The 20093-nt window shown below is 39.0% G+C and overlaps 1 protein-coding gene across 3 annotated transcripts; it reads right to left on the reverse strand.

Annotated features, from left to right (window-relative positions):
- Window positions 1-379: 379 nt before the first annotated feature.
- On the reverse strand, window positions 380-19598 carry LOC148119331 (guanylate-binding protein 2-like). Of its 3 annotated transcripts, none has more exons than XM_087897510.1 (11): window positions 19356-19598; window positions 14708-14887; window positions 14083-14210; window positions 12390-12499; window positions 10079-10275; window positions 9513-9752; window positions 6767-7047; window positions 5593-5805; window positions 3089-3191; window positions 2225-2418; window positions 380-801 (listed from the first exon to the last, which is right to left on the reverse strand). In XM_087897510.1, the coding sequence occupies exons 2-11, from the start codon at window positions 14877-14879 to the stop codon at window positions 691-693; spliced, it is 1749 nt and encodes a 582-aa protein (XP_087753636.1). In that variant the 5' UTR covers window positions 14880-14887; window positions 19356-19598; the 3' UTR covers window positions 380-690. The 3 variants fall into 3 exon arrangements, with proteins under 3 accessions (XP_087753636.1, XP_087753637.1, XP_087753635.1); XM_087897511.1 differs by having other exon boundaries at window positions 14708-14837; window positions 19356-19597; XM_087897509.1 differs by having other exon boundaries at window positions 14708-14909; window positions 19356-19597.
- Between the last annotated feature and the right edge of the window lie 495 nt (window positions 19599-20093).

Consider the following 20093-nt stretch of genomic DNA (forward strand, 5'->3'; position numbering starts at 1 on the left):
GGTGAAGCTTCCACCTGTAATACATTGTGTATGAAGAGCATTATTTTCTACCGCCATCCAGTGGTCCTTCTGTGCACACCCAGCAGCCATGCAGCCTTCTCACATTGAGAACTGCCCAGTGTCTACACATGGAACAAATGTCACGGTCCACACTATCTTTGTCTGTAAACAGCATGAAATGCAAGGAGCACAGAACAGTTGTGAAATTCCACTGTGTCCTATGAGTATGTTCACATTTTTCTCACATTACAACATGCCACTCTCAGTTTAGGACAAAGGTAAATCCTCGAATTACTTATGAACATGCATCAAAGAATATCCAGAAAAGAGTGTGTGTGATACAAAAAGGTGTACCCAAAGAGATGTCATACCACTGGGCTATTAAAAAAATTGAATGATACAATTTAATATCTGTGCATAGTCCATGTTTATAATTTCAAATATAAGATACAATTAAAGATCACCTCATTCTTTAGTTCTAAAATAAACATGAACTGATTCACTTATTAAGAAAACACTATTTTTATACTTAAACTTTACTTTGTCAATTTTATTTCTACCCTCTATTCATTACAGCACCATGCTCTCAAGTATTACTCAGTGTCAAGCTGATTCATGGTCCAAAGTTGATCCCGGAGAAAATTTCTTGATGAGTCAGATCAGAGTAAAAGGGTTTAGTTGGTTTGAAGTTTAGAGTATGGTGCATGATGAAAATAACATAATGTTCTTGATTTTCTCCATCTCTTGTTGAAGTTTCCTGCTCTCTTCCTGAAATCCTTCCTTGAGAAGTTGTTCCTGCTCCTAAAACATAGATGAAGAGTGAACTCAGACAGCTCCCATGTTCTTCATGTGTCTCACAAGTTCTCCTTTGGAAGTTATACTAAACCCTGGGGGAGTTTTGTAATTTTCCCCACAATTGTTTCCTTTCTCAACTTCTATATTTTCTCCCTGCATCTCCTCATATGTCAATAAAATTCCTGGCTTTCTCCAGCTTGAGAAACATTGTAGGCCAGTTCCAAAAACACCAGTGGCCCATAACTCTGATTCTAATATTCTGATCCTTTAGCTCATGTAAAACACAATTTTCTATAAAATCAATACTAGCTTCCCTCTTTCTTGCCTTATCTCTAATCTGTGTGCTGTGGACTATCAAACACACGCACCAAATTGATAAAACTGGCAAAAAAACACGTGAAGGTCACTCTCAGATTCAGAATTAGGGCAGACATTTAATTAAGGAATTTAATACTATATTGGCTTCATGGGATCCTATTCTCCTTGAATGAAAACCTTGCCCAACCTAGATGTAGTAGGAAGAGCCTTGGACTTTCCACAGGGCAGGGTGCATGGGACTCCGTTAGGGTTGGAGGGATGGTGTGGGAGGGTCTGTGGAGGGAGAGAAGAGGACTGTGAGAAGGGGAGGGAGTGGGAATTTGGACTGGTATTTTCTTAAGTAATAATAAAAAAAAGAGAAAAAACACTCAAAGATAGACTACCCTGAAAAAAAATGTTTAGTGTCCAGTACAAGAGACAGAAATATATGGAAGCAACTGGGATCTTCAGTGCTCACACACTTTTTTATTAACAATCATGAAGCCTAGGTCAAGATGTGTTGGGATGCCCAGAAAATAGGATGTTCCTGGCAATGTAAGCATTTAACTATTTTCTTGATGGTTTGAGACTGTGTCTATTCTTTAGGATAATTCCAGAGATAAGGTAAGGAGGTGTGACAGGAACAAAACTTCTATGGGTCACATTCGGTAGAAAAGATAGGATTTGAACATTACAGCACATAATTTTATGCAAAAATTATTTTACATGTAGCAATTACAACCGCTCTGTCTAGAACATGAGAAAAAATAATCCTTGATGGGTTAATTGAAGATTTGGTCCCAGAAATCCTACAAAACACATGAAAAAAATCTGCAATTCAAAACTACTGTTCAACAGAGATACCCTGATAAAGGGTTTCATCCAGCAATAGGCAGCCTTACAGAGCCAGAGGTGGCCAAAGAAAAAGAAGCATGTAATAGAGAATGTAAACAATTCACTCCACTTTGGAGAATCTTGTGTTATTATCATTGTATTTTGGAGTAGGGTTGGCACAGAGTCTTCATTCACAATGTGGTCAAGCCTTGTTCTTGTGAACATAATACCTCAGGCTCCGGATACACATTGTTGATTGGACTGCAGAAACTGAAAATTAAAATGGTGCAGCCTGTACCTTAAGTTTGAGGAGTAAAATCTTTTGTTGCTCAGCCATTAATTGTTCCCGCTCCTGCTGAATCTTTTCAGTAATCTGTTTTACATGCTCATGGTGACTCTTTTCGTTCTCTTCCAACATTAGCACATGCATTATTTGCATTTTTCTCAGTTCGCTGTTTGCAGCCTCAGCTGCTTCAGCCTTTAAACGTTCCTCTGAGTAAAGAAAAAGCAAAGAACATTAAAGTGAAATCTATTCGAAGCTTTTGTCTGTAGACACTTTAGGGAAACAAATCCTCTCACTGACAGAAATTTCCTGTGAAATCTTTGTCCTATAAAAACAGTTAACAAGGATGGAGATGGACACATCTACCAGTTAACAAACAGCCACCACAAAGCTAAGAGAGACATTTGTCATCTTTCTCTGTAATGACATCCTCATATGCGAACAGTCCAAGAATAAGAATATAGAAAAGTAGGTTCTAGAAATAGAATCTAGAAATAAAGAAATATAAAGGTATAAGACTAGGAGAATGAGAGCAGACGGTCGGCAGCTTTCTCAACAACTTAAAAATTAATTATTGACAGTGCATTACCTTGCTTTACAACTGGCAGCTCTGTCTGCAAGACTGAAACAGCCCTTCAGACTGAGGGTACCTTTGCAAACTGAAGGTCAGCTTTTACATAATTCCCTGGCCACTCATGACCAACAACTGATGAGAGCTGAGTTAACTTTTAAATGATGGGTTCCATGCGACATTTGGTTTTTCATACCTTTCCCTGCTATGCAAACCTGGTAAGTGACCACAAAAAAAAGAAAGAAAGAAAGAAAAAAGAAAAGAAAAATATAATTTCCAACATCTGGAGTCTTCTCAGAAGCTCTCACCTTCAATCTCTTTTTCCTTTTCTGTGAGTGACTGGTCTGTCTTGAGAAGTGTTTCAGCAACATCCTCCATGGACTCAAAGTACCTTTTCAGCATCTTTTCAGCCTAAATGCCATAAGAAATTACAATGAAAAAATAAGAATGTGAGTTGAGACAAATCACGTCATGCATCTCTTAATTCAATTTAATGCTACCAGCTATAAACACATAGTTTGTGATTCAAACAGTATTTCAAGTTTAAGGTTTCAAAATCTACCTGAGGTTCCATCATACTTGATCATTTTTAGTTGTTCAAATGTTACTAACAGGTGACTCCATTTCTCTACCTGTATCTTTGATGTCTTGTTTCCCTCAAAGTATTTTTTCCACATTACTGTCAGCTAATAATGTTGATTTTAGCTTCAGAATGTATTCTTTTTTTAATTGACAAATTTTTGTTGTACAATATATTCTGATCACATGTGCTCCTTTTCCAAGTCCTCCCAATCTCTCCCCATCTTATACCTACCCAACTCTGTGCCTTTTCTTTCTATCCCAATTTATAAAACAAACAAATAAACAAAAACCAATCTCAAAAAGGGAGAGAAGAAATAGAAAATCAAGAAACTCACACACACACACACACACACACACACACACACACACACACAAGCCAAAGCCACTAAAACACAAAAGTGGAAGTCATAATGCAAACAAAAGAACAAAAAGATTTTTACAAAAGTTCCCTAACAGACAACATGATACAGAAAGTTTACAATAATACCATTGGGTTTGTTTTGTCTTAGCTATGTACTTCCTGGCATGGGGCCCACCTAGAAGGGTTAACTAGGAACTTTTACTGGCCATCTGCTCCTTCCAAATCTACTATCCTGAGACCTTCCCTCCTACTGAAATGAGTGCTGCCAACCATTCTCAGAGCATCCAGAATATTGTCATAATAGTTCAAAGAGGGCCACTGTGGTGGTTTGAAAGAAAATGGCTCCCATTATCTCATTTACTTGAATGCTTGGTCACAGAGATTGAAAATGTTTAGGAAGTATGAGGAAGAATGGCTTTCTTGGAGTCGGTGTGGCCTTGTTAGAGGGAGTCTGTCACAGGAGCTGGCACTAAGGTATGAAAGTCCATGCCAGGCCCTGTGTGTCTCTGGGGCTGCAGCCTGCAGCTCAGGATGTAAAGCTCTCAGCTACATTTCCAGCACCATCCCTGCCTGTGTGCCATCATATTTCTTGTCATGATGATAATGAACTAACCCTCTGAAGCTGTAAGGAAGCCACAAATTAAATGTTTCCTTTTAATAAGACTTCCCTTGGCTATGGTGTCTCTTCACATAAACAGAACATTAAGTAAGACAATGATGCTTAAATCCCTGCCAACTTTCTAACTTATCCAAGTAAATATCAGGTCTTTTTGAGTGTCTTCCAGGAACATCCACTGCCTTTTCCAACCTCTGGCCGCTCACATTATACCATGATAATATTTTCTTTGTCACCAAATAAACACAACTATTAAAAAGCATTAATTAAATCTTATGGAACGTTTTTGGTTTCTGATATTTCCACTTCTTTCATAGCTACTTGTCTCTCTGTCTAACTTATTTTCTCCTGAACTTTCTTGTTACCTCATATCAAGGTGAAATATACTGTTCTATATGTATTTTCTTTGTACAGCAGAAGTAGGACTAAATTCTTGTTAAAAATCACATAACCATATGATCACTAGCAATGGCTTTAGTGCATGAATAAGGCCTGGAAAAGGTCACTATATACTAAGGTTCTTGAGCACAACAATGGAAAAGTCCTTGAACCCACAACACGATCAAGTCATTAGAGTGGCTTGGTTCTTTATATCTCCTTTCTTGTGTACAAAAGAGAAGAAATATTTAGCACCTTTAAAGTCATTAATGTTCGAAAATAATTTGTAGCTAAATCCAATCTTATCCGCTATTGCCTAAGTAGAGCAGTTTAGAGCTGTTAAAGGCAAAACAATAAAACATGAATTTTCATTCAGGCTATAGTTGACTCATTGACTATGTGAACTTGTATGAGGTCATAACTTCACTCGGCCACAGTACCTTTTCTCTTTATGAGATAATATTAATAAATACTTAGTAGAATTGGTGTCAGAACTCAGTGAATTAACTTCTAGAAAAGAGTAGGACAATCTATGTGTCAACTGTGAGGAAAAACTTTGTAGCTGGTTTTGGTTTAGTTTGTTTATTTTGTAAATTACAGTAACTCTAGCACCCTGAGAAGTACTCATAACATGAGAATAAATGAATCAATGTGAGATGGTTAGACAAATAAATGTAGGAATGAATGAATCCTCAAACAAAATTGTACTCCCAAGGGAAAAAAAAAAGGTGCTGTCTGTATCACGATTGGCTCTCTATGGATAGATGTAAGACAAGGACACTCTCCACCAACGCCATTGCATCTTTGTTGCTCACTAGCATTTGAGGGATATTCCACACCAGCCTCCCAAGATGGTACCAGCTAACTCAGTTTACCTGAAGCCCCTTTCCAGGCACTTGGTAATAATTTTTCTTTAACTCTTGTTTCCTTTGAAGAAAGAAATAGTAACCTCCAGGTTTAGAAAATGTTCCCTGTTTCACTTCTTCTTCCAGAGAACAAAAGATATCCTGCAGCAAATCTGAGCAATGAGCTGATGACACATCCATGTTTTTCTTAACAACTGCAACTCGCTTGGCATCCAGCAAGTTCTGGGCAAAGACAAAATACACAGATGGTTGAGAGGAGGGAGATAACACAACAGAATCCTGGAGAATGTCTAAATGGGGACATGCTCTTCACCTCACTGTAAGATACCATGGAGTCCATGCAGAAACTGGTCCTTAAGTTTGTGATTTCCTGAAGGAACCTCATTGTTCCCCTTCTGCTGTCCACCTTCCTGATTTAGGATGTAACTATCAATGCACAGATACTACTTCAGAGGAAACCTTTGTCTTTCAAGTCTCTAATTTTAGGGACAGTTCAGATCAGGCTCAGATGGGAATTCCTGAATCCACCACTCTGTTGTTTTGGGGTCTTAACGTTCGTGGACCATTGATCTCTTGTCTCTGAAACAGGATGAGCAACTCCAGTTTCAGGGGTCTCTAGTCAAATTATGAGATAAAGCAGAGCACTAAAGACAGAGGCTTTGCTAGAAGTACTCAGCAAAAGAAAAAAATACTTTTTGATATTGGAACATTTTGTTTGGATAAAATTTGTCACTGCAATGCTATAGAAATGTGAAGATGATAATGATGGGCATCTCAACATTTAGGAAGCAAAATGGAGTGGAATATCTACATATTTTATTTCCTGAAAGTAATTTCAAAATGAAGATGCCTATTTCCTCTGACACTGACTACCTACCTTCATTACAACTCTTGACCTCGACTATCATTCCTAACTAACAGTAAAGTTTGGGCTTGCTAATGAGGAAGGGATCGTCACAAACTGAACAACCATTTATTTTTATAATAAACAGAATGAAATTTTGTGGAAAATGTGGTTAATTATATTGCTATTTTTTATATCAAAGTCCAGCAGAATCTTGTTTTTCAGTAACCGTTACAAATCTGTGCACTTAATGGGGTGTCAGTGTATTAAAGACTAAGGACAATGCTCATCCCAGAAAAGGCCCATGTTTTTCTTTCTTATGGTTTTGGGTACACATACCTTTAATTCCCTCTGGAACGTTTGGTCTACATCCTTGAAAGAATTCTTCATGAAAACCTCAGTGGCCTCACACTCAATAGGCCTGAGCAAGTCCAGCAGCTCCTGGAGGGTTTCCGTGGGCAGCTGGACCTTATGGTTCACCTGTTCTTCATAGTACTCAATGGCTTTTTGCACTGCACCTGAGTTCTCTATCTGGGCCAAAGCCAGAACAGCATTCTCCACGCAGGGTAGTTCTCCACTGCGGATGGCATTGACATAGGTCACTACCAGGTTCTGTAGACCTACATAAAGGAGTTTAAAATTACTGTTAATTGATGGACATAGTACATAGTTTTTAGGATTTTCTGAGAAAAAAAAGTCAAGGGAATAAAATTTTAACCTATAGTTCCGGAGGATCTTGAAGCCTGTTTTTTACTGCTGCTACATTTATCCCAGGGATAGAATTTGTATTGAAACTATCATGGCAAGTAACGGATGATATGAGACCCTCTGTCTACTCATTTCTTACTCTTTGTTTCCTAATCTTTTCTCCTTATCTTTCCTTTCTCACTTATTAAATTTCTAAAAAGAAAACTTTCTCCTTTACCTCTTCTTTTGTTTCTGTTGCATGTTTTTTATTTCTCTTTCTGTTTCTTTCTTTTTTCCCCTCTTTATTTTATTTTATTTTTCTTGCTGGTTAAAGTATTCTTTTATTTCTGGAAAAATGTAGAATCTAGAAATCAGGCAAGGCACTGGAATGAACATAGTGGATCCATGCTCAATCTCTGCGTATAAATCGTTTTTTTCTTAGCGGACACTGGTGAGTTAGCAAGAATGTCCCATGAAACACTTATCACAGAAAAAAACTAAACTATTACAAACACATGGAATTAGGGGTAAAAGATATAGAACTTAATTACTTCTGATTTAGAGTTTTCTTTTTTAAACACAATGAAATTTTTATTGCTTTATAAATAATACCATTCAAATTTTCCACTTCCTCCCCTCCTCCCATTTCTTTCCCACAACCCTACTCTCTCTCCACCCACCCTTCCAGTCCTAAGAGAGAGCAGGGTATCCTGCCCTGTAAGAAATCCAAGGCCCTCTCCTGTCCATCCAGACTTAGGAAGGTATGTATCCAAATAGACTAGGATCCTAAAAAGCCAGTACATGTAGTAGAGACAAATCCCAATGCCATTATCATTGTGTTCTCATTCTGCCCCAATTGTCAGCCACATTCAGAGGGTCCAGTTTGATCCCATGCTCATTTAGTCCCAGTCCAGCTGGCTTTGGTAAGTTCCCATTAGATCAGGCACACTGTCTCAGTGGGTAGACCAACTCCTCGTGGTCCTGACTTCCTTTTTCATATTCTCTCTCTTTCTGCTCTTCAACTGGACCTTGGGAGCTCAGTCCAGTGCTCCGATGTGGGTCTCTGTCTCTATCTCCATCCATTGCCGGATGAAGGTTCTCGGACAACTTAGAGCTGTTTTAGGCCCTTCCTGCACTATAGTTCTCTATGAATCCATCCTGTACGTTTCTTCCTGTTTCTATAGTTGAAATGGGTCACATATTTTCTTCTTATTCTTAAATATCCATTTACATGTTGGATATGTGTGTGTTCATTTTATTTTTTGTTGATTATTGTAATAGTCTGAAGTTTCTCAGAATTCTCTTAACCTTGATATGCAACTAATGATGGCCCTGCCTTTCTGTTCCTGATCCTCCTGCCTCTACCCTTGCAAAAATAAGATTACAGGTTATCACAGCCATTGTAGTTGATGTGGTACTGGACTCAAAGCAAGAATGTTGTGAACATAAGTAGCAAAACATTCTACTATCTAACCTACATTTGTCATCAGGAAGTTGCATGGTTACATGTTGTGCCTTATTATAAACATCAGGGAAAAGCCCACACTAAGTTACTCAAAAACAAACAACTTCACCCAGTCCGAACAAACAAAAACAAAAAACAAAACAATTCTTCCCCTGATATTACTATCTAAAGAAAGAATACCACATAAAAAAATTAGTGGGTGTCAATCTCAAGTGATGTAATTATAGGTCCGTCTCAGTCCTACCACACTGTCATATTTCATTATAATGAAAAACTTTGGGATTTTATATCAAAATATATTACCTGGCATCTTAATTTGAAATTTCTACTTCCATAATTTGAGCCTAAACCAATGACCATTAAATTCTACTCCATTAAGCAGAGAGTTCATCTTCTTAGTCTCTCCCTATTAGAATTGCAAAGTATCACACTCAAAATATTGCAAAGTTATATGTATAGTTAGAGACCTTCCCACGATACTTGGAGCTAACTATAGATTCCTTAAATCACGTTTTTGATCTATCATGACAACACCACTCCATCATGGCTGTGGTCTCATACTTCTCCAATGAGAGACACTCTCATGCATTCTCTTCTTACAGGCACATAACTCTTACCTTCCTGAAGCCTAAAGGTTGTGTCTGGCCTTAGGCCTTCCTCTATGTATTAATTCCATATGCTGCTTTTTTGTAGCTTTTAGGTACTGTGCTCATTAGTAGGAATCATTAACAAAAGAAAATTATTTCTAGGGCATCCTAAGATTCCAGTGACCCCTCCGTTACTATTACAGATATGAGACTATGAGAAATAGATTTAGTTCCCAAGTAACTCCCGTCATGTGATACACACACTGTATTTTCAATGACAGCATCCATCAGTATCCTACATTGAGCAGAAAAGAAGCCCACATAGGAAGCAGAGAGGATGACTTACGTGGCCCATTGACTACGATGCCATCAGTCAGAGTCTTGACATTGGCAGAGCTGAAGATGTATGAAGTGAATTCTCCAACTTGTTCTACAAATTCTTCCCTCAGATCTTCCTCTGATATTGTCTCCAGTTTGGAACCATACTTTTTAGAAGGCCTCTCAAAGATGAAGCATGTCCTCTTTGGAAAGAACTTCCTGATGCATAGCCGAGACTCATTTAAGTTTTTAGATTTCTTATCAGTTCCTTAGAAAGAATAAATTAGGTAAAGTGAATTTCAAGTAAATTACTGAAAATACATGACCCTTTCAATATTAGAGCTTTCTCAATTCAATGGGGAATATGATAATGTGGAATGAGCAATACAAAAATTAAAGGAATGCGAAATGAAACCCCCTGTTTCTAAGAAGTTGTGGATGGTACAGTTCAAAGTCAGGCAGCTTTTTTTTTTTAATTTTCCATAACAGCAGTGAGGATGGCACAATTATAGGATAAAGAACTTCTCAAGGATGCAGAAGTGACCTCGTGCTATTGTTATCATTGTATCTACAGCTTCCATTGAGACCATTTACCTTTTTTCAGAGTCAATGAATTCTCCAGGTACTCATCAGGAGTGACAAACTTTCCATTAACTTCCAGCTCCAGTGAAAAATCCCTGAGCGTCCACACGAAGACTGGAAAGAAGCCTACAAAGTTTGTTGAGTCATCTATGCCGCACTCATCAGGTGATGACTTTGATTTGATTCGATTAGGCAGCTCTGTCACATAGCTGGGATGCTAAGTTAGGAAAACAGGGAAAATGCCATTTTTATGATGTTGATTCCATCACTAAACATCAAAACTAACCTATATTTACTTGATAGCTTATTCATTTTCAATAGTCACTCAATCACAAACATCTATTTAATGTCTTCTATGGAACAGCACTATCCTGGGAACACTGTTTTAAAATAAGCTAGAGAATGCCCATACACAGAGATTAGGCCTGCCTGAAAGAGACAAATAATAAGTAAGTGAATGAAAAGCAAAAGAAATCAGATACTTGTAAGAATTATGATGCAGAAAAATAAACTAGTCCATGAAATAGTGAATCAATGCATGCATCTCTGTGGGGCATGCGCATATGGAGGTCTTCAAAGGGCTACTGTGCTCTCAAAGGTCCTAGGATATTAGAAATCCTAATGAATAAAGAGATATCATTATTGGGAGAATAGTGGAACAATATTTCAAACTTAGGTCACATCACTTCCAAACCCTTAAACAGGAAACATGATTCCATAGTGGGTATAAATCATGATTGCCGGTGTGGTGGGACAGAAGGCCCAAAAGACGTACATGTGGGACATCCAACTTAGAAAGACCCAAGTCTTCCATTTTATTTGTACTAAATGAAAGGCACTGGTAGCCTTTATGTAGAGAAGATACTATACAGCATCATTTCTGAAGATCACAATGGCTGGAAATGTACCTGGGAATCAAAAGTGAAAAAAAGAGAAACTTGGCAGTTGACATGTCCAAGGCAAAACTCAAGGAAAGCTTAGACTAGAGAGTTTTTGTGGAAGATATGAGGAGAATGTGCCAGTCTAGGGAGATAGATTTGTTAATGGAACTGAGAATATTTGTGAAATAGTGATTTCTAGAGTACTAGAAAATGGTTGTGTCAAGTGAATACCATATGAATCTGTACAATTTTGAAAATGATGAGAAATTCTAATGTAATAAGAAGCATGGAGGAAGGCGAGATTTTGTATATTTTGACTTTGAATTGTCTCTTAGATATCTACATAAAGGCAGATAATGCAAAACATTGAATGTTGTCATGACTATAAACTTGATGGCAACTGTCACACAGATGACCCAGAAGGCCTTGAGGTTAAATGACAGCACCTAGAGACACAAAATAAAACAAGGGTAGCAGAGGCACAGCAACTGAGTTATACACTTAGAGGCCACAGAAAGAAGAGAATGTACACAGAAAAAGCTTACTAATGTCGTAGGTAGAATACCAGAAAACATAGAAACTCTAGATCTAAGAATCAAGTCATTCAGAAAGAGGAAGAGCTCAGTTTATAGCATATGCTTTGAAACCAAATAATATAATCTCCCACCAGGTAAAGGAGTTTATTGAGCTCAATATTTGATGTCAAGGTCATGGAGATGGAGCAAGCAGTAACAATGACATAGATGAGGTCAGGATGGAAACAGTGGAAGAAGGCGAGGGAACAGGGTACCATATGCAAAGAGTGTCTTCTAGTTTCTAGTCTGTAGTAGAAAGTTAGTAGGGCTTTATAATATTTGCCAAAAAATATTGTGCTGAGTGGATGGTTGGAAAAAATAAAAAAAAACTGTACATGGAAGTGCTGTGCTCAAAAAACTTACACTTCAGAGACTCTGAGCCTCTCTTTATTGACAGAATGAGAAACTGCAGCACAGTCTAAATAGAAGGAAGAAGCATGCCCGTCTCTTCTGTAGTTCCAAGACATGCAAAGTGTGAGCTCAACAAATCAAAGAACCAACAAACAAACAATACCTCAGAGCCCCTGAGAGGTTGCAGGTTGCAGAATATATCACCAACAGCATGTAACTGGTAGTTAAATGGTATTACTTAGAGGTGCTGGCTGGAATGCTGATTTGCAGGGACATAAAATTTAACTGATATTGAAGATGTGAACACGATACGGATTTTCTGAACAGTGTGTGACTAGGTTGAAGGCCATATGGGCCAGAAAATTTTGAACTTGTGGTGGAGACAAAAATAAACCCAGATGGTAAGGAGAAAGGGTTATTCAAATCCCTTCGTCCTTTCCTGCCTGTCTACTTGATGAAATAATGAAGCTGTTCTTCCTAGGTTTAGTACTGTTCTATACCACACCCAAAGGATACTGCAGTTGGTCCATGGCCTGTTGGTTGATGGTTCCTATGCTGTTGTAGATGAAGGTGCTGCTGAGGAGGACCGCCAAGGCAAAGATCCAGCAGTCATTCTGGTTGTCTCCCTGCAGACCCAATGAATAAAGAAGAGTAACTAAGAGACAGTCCAACAGCTCAAACAGTCAAAAAAGAGCCCACGTCTGTCTCCCATTAACTTTAGTATCAAAAGTAAGTCGTTAATTTTACGTAAAAATTACTCTTGTACAATGATTTTATGAATGTTCAATTCATACTCTATAATTTTAATAAGATGATGTACACCCATGTATAAGAGAGCATAAAGGAAATTCACACTTGAAAAGTCATAATGGTGATCAGTGAATAACTCTAACTGGACTGCTGGGTTTCACTCATAGAACATATTATGGCAGTGGACTGTCTTAGTCAGGGTTTCTATTCCTGTACAGAGACGCCATGACCACAGCAACTCTTATAAAGTAATGCCTTTATTGGGTAGCTTAGTTCAGAGGTTCAGTCCATTATTATCATGGTAGGACATGGCTGTGTGCGTGAAGACGTACTGGAGAGAGAGCTGAGAGTTCTACATCTTACACTGGCAGCAGGAAGCGGTCTCTGACACTGGACACGGCTTGAGCATATATGAAACTTGAAAGAGTACATCCCCAGTGATACATTTCCTCCAATATGGCCACACCTAATCAAAAGGCCATTAACTCCTAACAGTGCCAGTCCTTTGGGGGTGGGAGGGCATTTTCTTTCAAACCACCACAGGGACATTTTAGCACTAGAGAAAGTAAGGTTTTTTAGGAGACTTCATGTCTCTCAGACTGGAAAAAGGAGCGATGTGTTCCTCCATGAAAAATAATGTTATTGTTCATTGTGGTGTTTGCAAATCAATGACCCCCATGGGCTCATATATTTAAATGCTTACTCATCATGGATGGAGTGGGAAAGTTCAAAAAAAATGAGAAGGATTAAGAGATGAGGACGTGCTGTGTCATTTGGGGTGGGATTTGAGGTTTCAAAAGCGCATGGCAAGACTACTCTCTCTGTCTCTCTCTGTGTGTCTCTCTCTTTGTCTCTCTCTATGTCTATATCTCTTTCTCTCCCTGCTGCCTAGGGATGAAGATGTAGCTCTCAGCTACCTCACCTACTGTTGCAGTACCAGGCCTGTCATTACTTCTGACTTGTTCCCTGCCATGGTGTTAATGGACTAAGCCACAGAAACTATAAGCAAGCCCATAGCTAAATGCCTTTTAAAAAATAATACTACTCCTGTTCACGGTGTCTGTTCACAGAAATAGAGTGCTACCTACATCTTGTTTTTCTCTCACTGATAATGCTGTACAGGAATTGTAATTCTTAGCATTTCATTGGCTTGCACTTAAGAATCAGGCATGATCAGATAATGTATAGTCAATTAAATTACACCATTAACAGTCTTATCAAAACATTGTGGGATGGTGTAAAAGAAAAATAGCAAAAAACCATTGCCCATTATTATTATGAAGACTGTATGGCTGCTAATCAGTTGACTTTAGTGTGTACTCTTAGATCCTGTGTCTGGTGAGTTGAAGAATGATATTCAAATTAGATTCACCAGGACTGTAAATGAAAGATTGGGAATGAAGAACACAAGCTGAGCTACTGACACAACATGAGTAGAATTGGAAAGATTATGTTGTACCTTCTCTACATCTCCCATGCCCTCAGTATCAAGCAGAACTAAGGTGTGTCCCGGTTTCTGAGGATGAGGCACACACAACATCCAGATCCCCTTGGTATGAGACTGCACTGTGGAGCCCAGAGAGAAGCCTGTAGGGTGGAGATAAAATGGGGAGATAAACAGCACATGCTTCATGAAATCTCATTGGAATTAACATATTTAGCACTACAGGAGACAAACCAATTACAAGTATTGCTTTTAAATAAAAACCTAGAAATGGAAGGACAGAACATCCAATGCTGATTAGGCATTCACTCCTACCTTAGACATCAGTGGACACTTGCTTTTCCTAGATAAACACTGTAATAAATAGTTTATAATTCGTGATAAAGCAAGTTGACTATCTATATGAATGCATTATTTCTTCTATTAAAACATTCTTGTACTTTAAATAATGAACAAATGGGAGTGTGGGAGGAAGCAGTGAGAAGACTAATTCAGAAAAGAGCAATCCCATTGATAGACACAAACCATCCCACATCACCCATGTCTCTGACTGTTTCTCCTCCCCTCTGCTTGTTGGATGCTGACAGTGGGATTGGGCGGGGGCAGGAGGACTCATGGGAGCTTTGATGATGTCACTCACCTTTCTGCTTTCCAGCCAGTTTGTTTATCAGGTAGGATTTTCCTGTGCGGTAAAGACCAACAATTGCTACAACCACCACAGGCTGCTTGATAGCAGACAGGATGTCCAGTGCTTCCTGGTTGGCCACCAACTGCTGATCAGAGTTCTCAATGAGGCACACTGGGCCTGACATGTTGATTTCTGAGGCCATTTAAACAATGATCTTATGTTTGTAAGAAATGATAAAACAGGAATAAGGTCTGTGTCATTTAGAAGAATTCAACTCAAGAAAATTGACCTAAGGGTACAATAGTGTCATGCAAACTTTTGCTGGGAACCTACCCAAGTACCTAATGCTAATGAGGCTATAGATCTTAGAGGAGACCCTACTACTGCCACTTTACTAACCCAGCATCATTCTTACCTGCATTTTAAATACTTATCTTGATACCATAGAAAAATGCAGCTCTCATTCCTCATCTCATAGAAATCACTTCACAAAGCAACAAATCAAAGCCCAAAGAAGAAGTGATTCTCTGGTACCCCGGCCCAGTTGATACATCTACAACCTAACTCCTTACCTAAGGTCAGGGAACATCATGGACATGGGAAAAGGTAGTGAGAAGATTTAAGAGTCAGAAAACCAGGGAGTCTGGTATGACATTGAGGCTCCTAGAAATGACAGGAAATCAACAACTTGCCTACCTAAACAAGATTGGAAAAAGTACACCAATAACCAACAACGAAGAAGAAAATCTCATGGGGCCTGAACCATAAACAAAGCATTATAGGCAACTAAAAAATGGTGAGCTGTGGATAAATAGTCTTCCTTATGCAAGAACTGCTCAGTTGCTTCTCCAATACAAGGTGGTCTGTGCTTAAATCATACACATCCAAGTAACATTATAAAAATGGAGCAGATTGTGTTTACAGATTTAGGAATGTGTGTGTGTGTGTGTATGTATGTGTGTGTGCCTGTGTATGTGTGTGTGTGTGTCTTTGTGTGTGTGTATAACAAGAATTAAAGAAAACAGGTCATGGATTTGAGAGAAACCAAGGATGATTCATTAGGGAGATTGTGGTAGAGAGGAGGAGAATGGAAAATGATACAGTTATATCTTAATTTCAAAAACATTATTAGTCATTGCAAGTTCTATACTTGATCCCCATTGATCACTATTTGAGAAAATGTATCTCATTTGTATCTCAAATGTATCTCAGCTGTATCTCACGGAGGCATTTTCTCAAGGAGGCACCCCTACCTCTGATGACTCTAGCTTAGTCAAGTTGACACAGAAAACCAGTCAGTACATCTGCTATACTTAGTGATCAAAAGGGTTTGACCAAACAGTTTCCTTTAACTGTGGCAGCATTCAGGCTGCTACCAACAGTTGAAAAATAGCTCCCTTCGTGTCGTGGCAGAAGAAAAAAGAGACTCCAGTTCAGCTTTCCTAGATAGAGTTGTGCCCTGGAGAGTCTGAAATGAGAAGGGAGACACAGGATCTAGAAGGACTGCAGTATATCTGATTTTTGCCATGGAAGGTTACCCCCAATAAAAGATGTACTCCAGCCCCAGGAAAATTGCTGGCTGATCCTAGAAACTGGGGTGGCGTCCCCTTAGGAGCAATTGATTCTTAGACACATGGTGGAGGAAGCAACTCAAGGCTAGTAAAGGATTTCCTAGAATACCTCTCCAGAGTGTGAAACCTGGTGTGGGTTGGAATAGAGCAGCAGATTCCAAACCATACGAGAGTGAAATTAGAGCATAAGAATGGGAAGAAGTCCAGTGTAGTAAAGATGCCCAGAGATAAGAGATCTTCAATATCCTCTACCCAAGTCATGGCAGGGCTAGCTACAGGGATCACAGGAAATTTGTGATGGAGCTTGCTACAGTAGAATCTTGAGGGTCAGACTAAGCAAAACACTGGGGATAAGCTATACTGCAACCAGAAACCTTGACTGAGAACCTGGTGCCTTCCATTTTGTTTCAATATTCATTTGTGTTTGTATCTTTTTAATCTCTAATTTGTTATTTCATTAAAATTTTTGTATCCAGATATACAGAAATAAAGGATATATGATACTGATACATTTCTTTGGAACTTTTGTAACTTGATTACCTTCTGCCCCCTTGGTATGCATGTGCTGTAACTTGTATCTTGGGAAAAGGTTTGTGTCTTCTCTTCTTTTATCACAATTTGATGAAGAACCTTTTCTCTGCTCTTCATGCGTGATGAAGAACAGTTTCTCTCTGCTTTTTATATGCGAAACCAATTGCTTTTTACTCATTCTTACTCTATTTCCTCTAACTCCTTATCCCAGCCACTGTTCTCCTCACTACTGTGATACATTACATTCTCTTTACTCTAATTCTCTATCCCAGTCCCTGTCCCCTTCACTACTGTAATACATTACATTTTCCCCAATCAGGGTCCCACACTGCTCTCTTAAATCCCGGTCGTCAAGAGCATAGTGAGCACACTGTCTCTTCCTGCCAGGAACACTGGGATGTCCAGGAAACTATCACAGCTGGAAGTGCGGCTGATGTTTGCCCTCAAAAATAAACATAAGAGAAGACAAGCTACTAGAGATTCACATAAATCTTTAAAGTGAAAACTGAAAGCAACAAACCAGGGAAAGCCTTCAACTGGTACAGGAGAAAGAGCCATCAGAACGAAATCAGGTCTGTACGCAATTCCCAAACCCAAGGAAGCTTGAAAAGAATGTACTTCATACCTTGAAAGTACATAATTAACAGCCAAAAGTGCCACAGTCATAAATATTTCCACTAAAATAGAAACAGGTCCAGACTAACACAAGTTCCATTAGTTCATTACAACTAAGCTAGAAGAGCTGAAAATTCTTAAAAGAGCATAATCACAGAAGAATAGGAGAAGAGGAGGAGGAAGGGTAGAAATAGTTTCACATAAGAGCTCACAGGAAGAAATACATTTCATGCCAGAAGCAGATGAACAAAAGACAAGTAAGTGGCAAAGAATTAATCATGTGTGACCCTGAATATCTGACACTATGGAGAAGAGAAAAGACCCACAATAGAGAGCAGCAAGCAAAATCATGAATAACAGCAAAGCCCTTCTTAACTATGACGTTAACTGCAAAGGACATTGGTCTGCAAGTTAAAACATACAGACTGAATGACTAGCCAAAACAAAACAAAACAACCACAACCAAACTCTGGCTGCTGGATAACTGGCCCATGGGTTTAGAATACTTGTTATTCTTTCTGAGTTTGGGAGTTCAGTCCACAACATTGATATAGGGCACCTCACAATCATGTGTACTTCCAGCTAAAGGAGATCCAAAGCCCTCTTCTAGCTTCTTCAGGCACATGCGCGCACATACACCCCCCCCCACACACACACAAATGTGCACACACACTCATGTACATAAGCATAAAGATAACAAAACTTACTTTTTAAAATGAGAAATGCTGAATTTGTTAAACAAACTCATTAGGGACCCACTTCAGAATAGGCAGGACACTTCTGAATAAAACTCCACTAGCATGGGTATTGACCCCAAGCATTGCAAATGTGATTAGTCAAGACTTAAACACTTTTGCACTCTGATAGAGCCTAGTAATAGAGTGAACACACAGCCTACAGAATGGGAGAAACATCTTTGTCATCTGATTTTCAGTATGTATTATCCAATAAAATAAAGAACTGTAAAATATTAAACATAGGAAAGAGTACCGTAATTGGGCCAATGAACAGAACAGTCAATTCTCAAAAGAAGTTGAAAGTGTTCAATACGAAGTCATCAGAGAAATGAAAATTCAACCTACTTCGAAATTCTCATCTGGTCAGAAGGGCTATTATCAAGAAAGCCAAGAAAAAGAGTGGCTTGTGTTCGCTAGAGCATTTATTACTTCTGGATTGTTCCATATTAATCCTGGCCTGCCTCTATCCTGCTTCCTGTATCATACATGGGAAAGGACAAAGAGGCCAGCCAGGTTTGTGTTCAGAACATTTCTTGCTGAACCATGCATTAAAGAAGCTGACAAGCTGATAGTTTGAATATGAAAATAATTCATTTAGTTATGTGTCTGTGTTTACCACCCATTTGCAGATACCCAGGAATGCTAGAAAAAGGTGTCAAATAATCTGGAGATGTAGTTGCAACAGTTATGAACTGACCATTTGGGTGCTGGGAACCAAACAAGGCTCCTCTCAAGGAGCAACAAGGCCAAGTTGTGCTGCCATAACAGGGGAAGAAGCCAATAATATTGGCCAAGGAAAAGTGTCTGCAGAAAACTTCATAATCCCCTGCATTTTCAATGGGACTAGGGTCTGTTTTACATGCCCCAAGTTGCCCAGCTTTGTTTTTTAAGAGATGTGCTAACCGGCAACAATGAGAATAAGATGTATGAGAATCTTTATGCAGAAAAGATTATTTAAGAGGCATCCAGGTGAAGGATGATGAACCCTGAAGCCCTGCCATACTCTCTGGACTCCATTGGCTGGAGCCTATTGAGCAGAGTGGAAATGGGGGCACTGAAGGGACACCTTCCCTCCTCCCCACAAACCCTGGATGAAAAGTGCACTGCTGACCCACATCCAGAGTGCAGCATCCTCCTGTAGAGAGGTTGGTTCACAGGTAAACAGCAGTATCTGGGAAACATTCCCACCCTGGTCCCCTGACTCACCTGGAGCAGGAATCCTCTGCTTAGGGAAGAGAGCCTTTGAGGGGGAAGTTAAGGGCACTAGGCTTCCTCAGTTCTGAATCTGGATCCACTGATTTATCCCCTCTTGCACATGGAGTTTACAGCTCCAATTTCCTGGGTGATATAGAGCTTTAGCAAATACTTTCTGCTAAGCCAGCTAAACTAGAGGTACTTTAGCAAAGACATTTATAAAGGAAAAAAGTGAAACTAAAACCACTTATGGGTGACTGGCAGAATTCAGGGAGAGTGTTCGCTAACAGATAAATGTCATCAGGTTTCTTAGAATTTTCCAGCCGAAAGAGAGCTAAGAACCTGCTGATAGTGGGGATGGGGTGGTTAGATTTGAACCAATATCTTATTTCCCATGTTTGGGAGATAGTTTGAGAAGTGTAGGAATAACAGTGCCATGTAAAATAGTATTTGAGGTTCATTTGCTTAGAACGCTAAACTCACAGAGGATTTAGTTACTCATGCTAACTCATCACAAACTGTAAGAACTCTGAGACAGTGCCCACGTTTATAGTTCTGAATGCTGTAAACCAAACTCCATTCCTAGAAGGTGGAATTGAAGAACAAAACGGGAATCATGAAGATAGCTGCCACATGTACAGTTGTGAGATGCAAAAGTTTTGTTACCATAGATAATACCATCTAATTCCCACAAATAATATTCTTACCACAAAATTTATTAAAATGACAGGATTAATAAGCAAAATTGGA

Source organism: Myodes glareolus, chromosome 17 (assembly GCF_982192425.1).
Source record: "Myodes glareolus chromosome 17, mMyoGla1.1, whole genome shotgun sequence".
In the NCBI taxonomy this organism is placed as follows: domain Eukaryota; kingdom Metazoa; phylum Chordata; class Mammalia; order Rodentia; family Cricetidae; genus Myodes; species Myodes glareolus.

Excerpts from the sequence above, each read along its gene's own strand:
- LOC148119331 (XM_087897509.1), bottom strand. The coding sequence starts at position 14,897 with ATGGCCTCAGAAATCAACATGTCAGGCCCAGTGTGCCTCATTGAGAAC. Across the intron at positions 12,500-14,082 it reads GCATGGGAGATGTAGAGAAG|GGAGACAACCAGAATGACTG; the intron begins GTACAACATAAT and ends TTGGGTCTGCAG. Across the intron at positions 10,276-12,389 it reads CAGGCCATGGACCAACTGCA|CTATGTGACAGAGCTGCCTA; the intron begins GTATCCTTTGGG and ends TTAGCATCCCAG.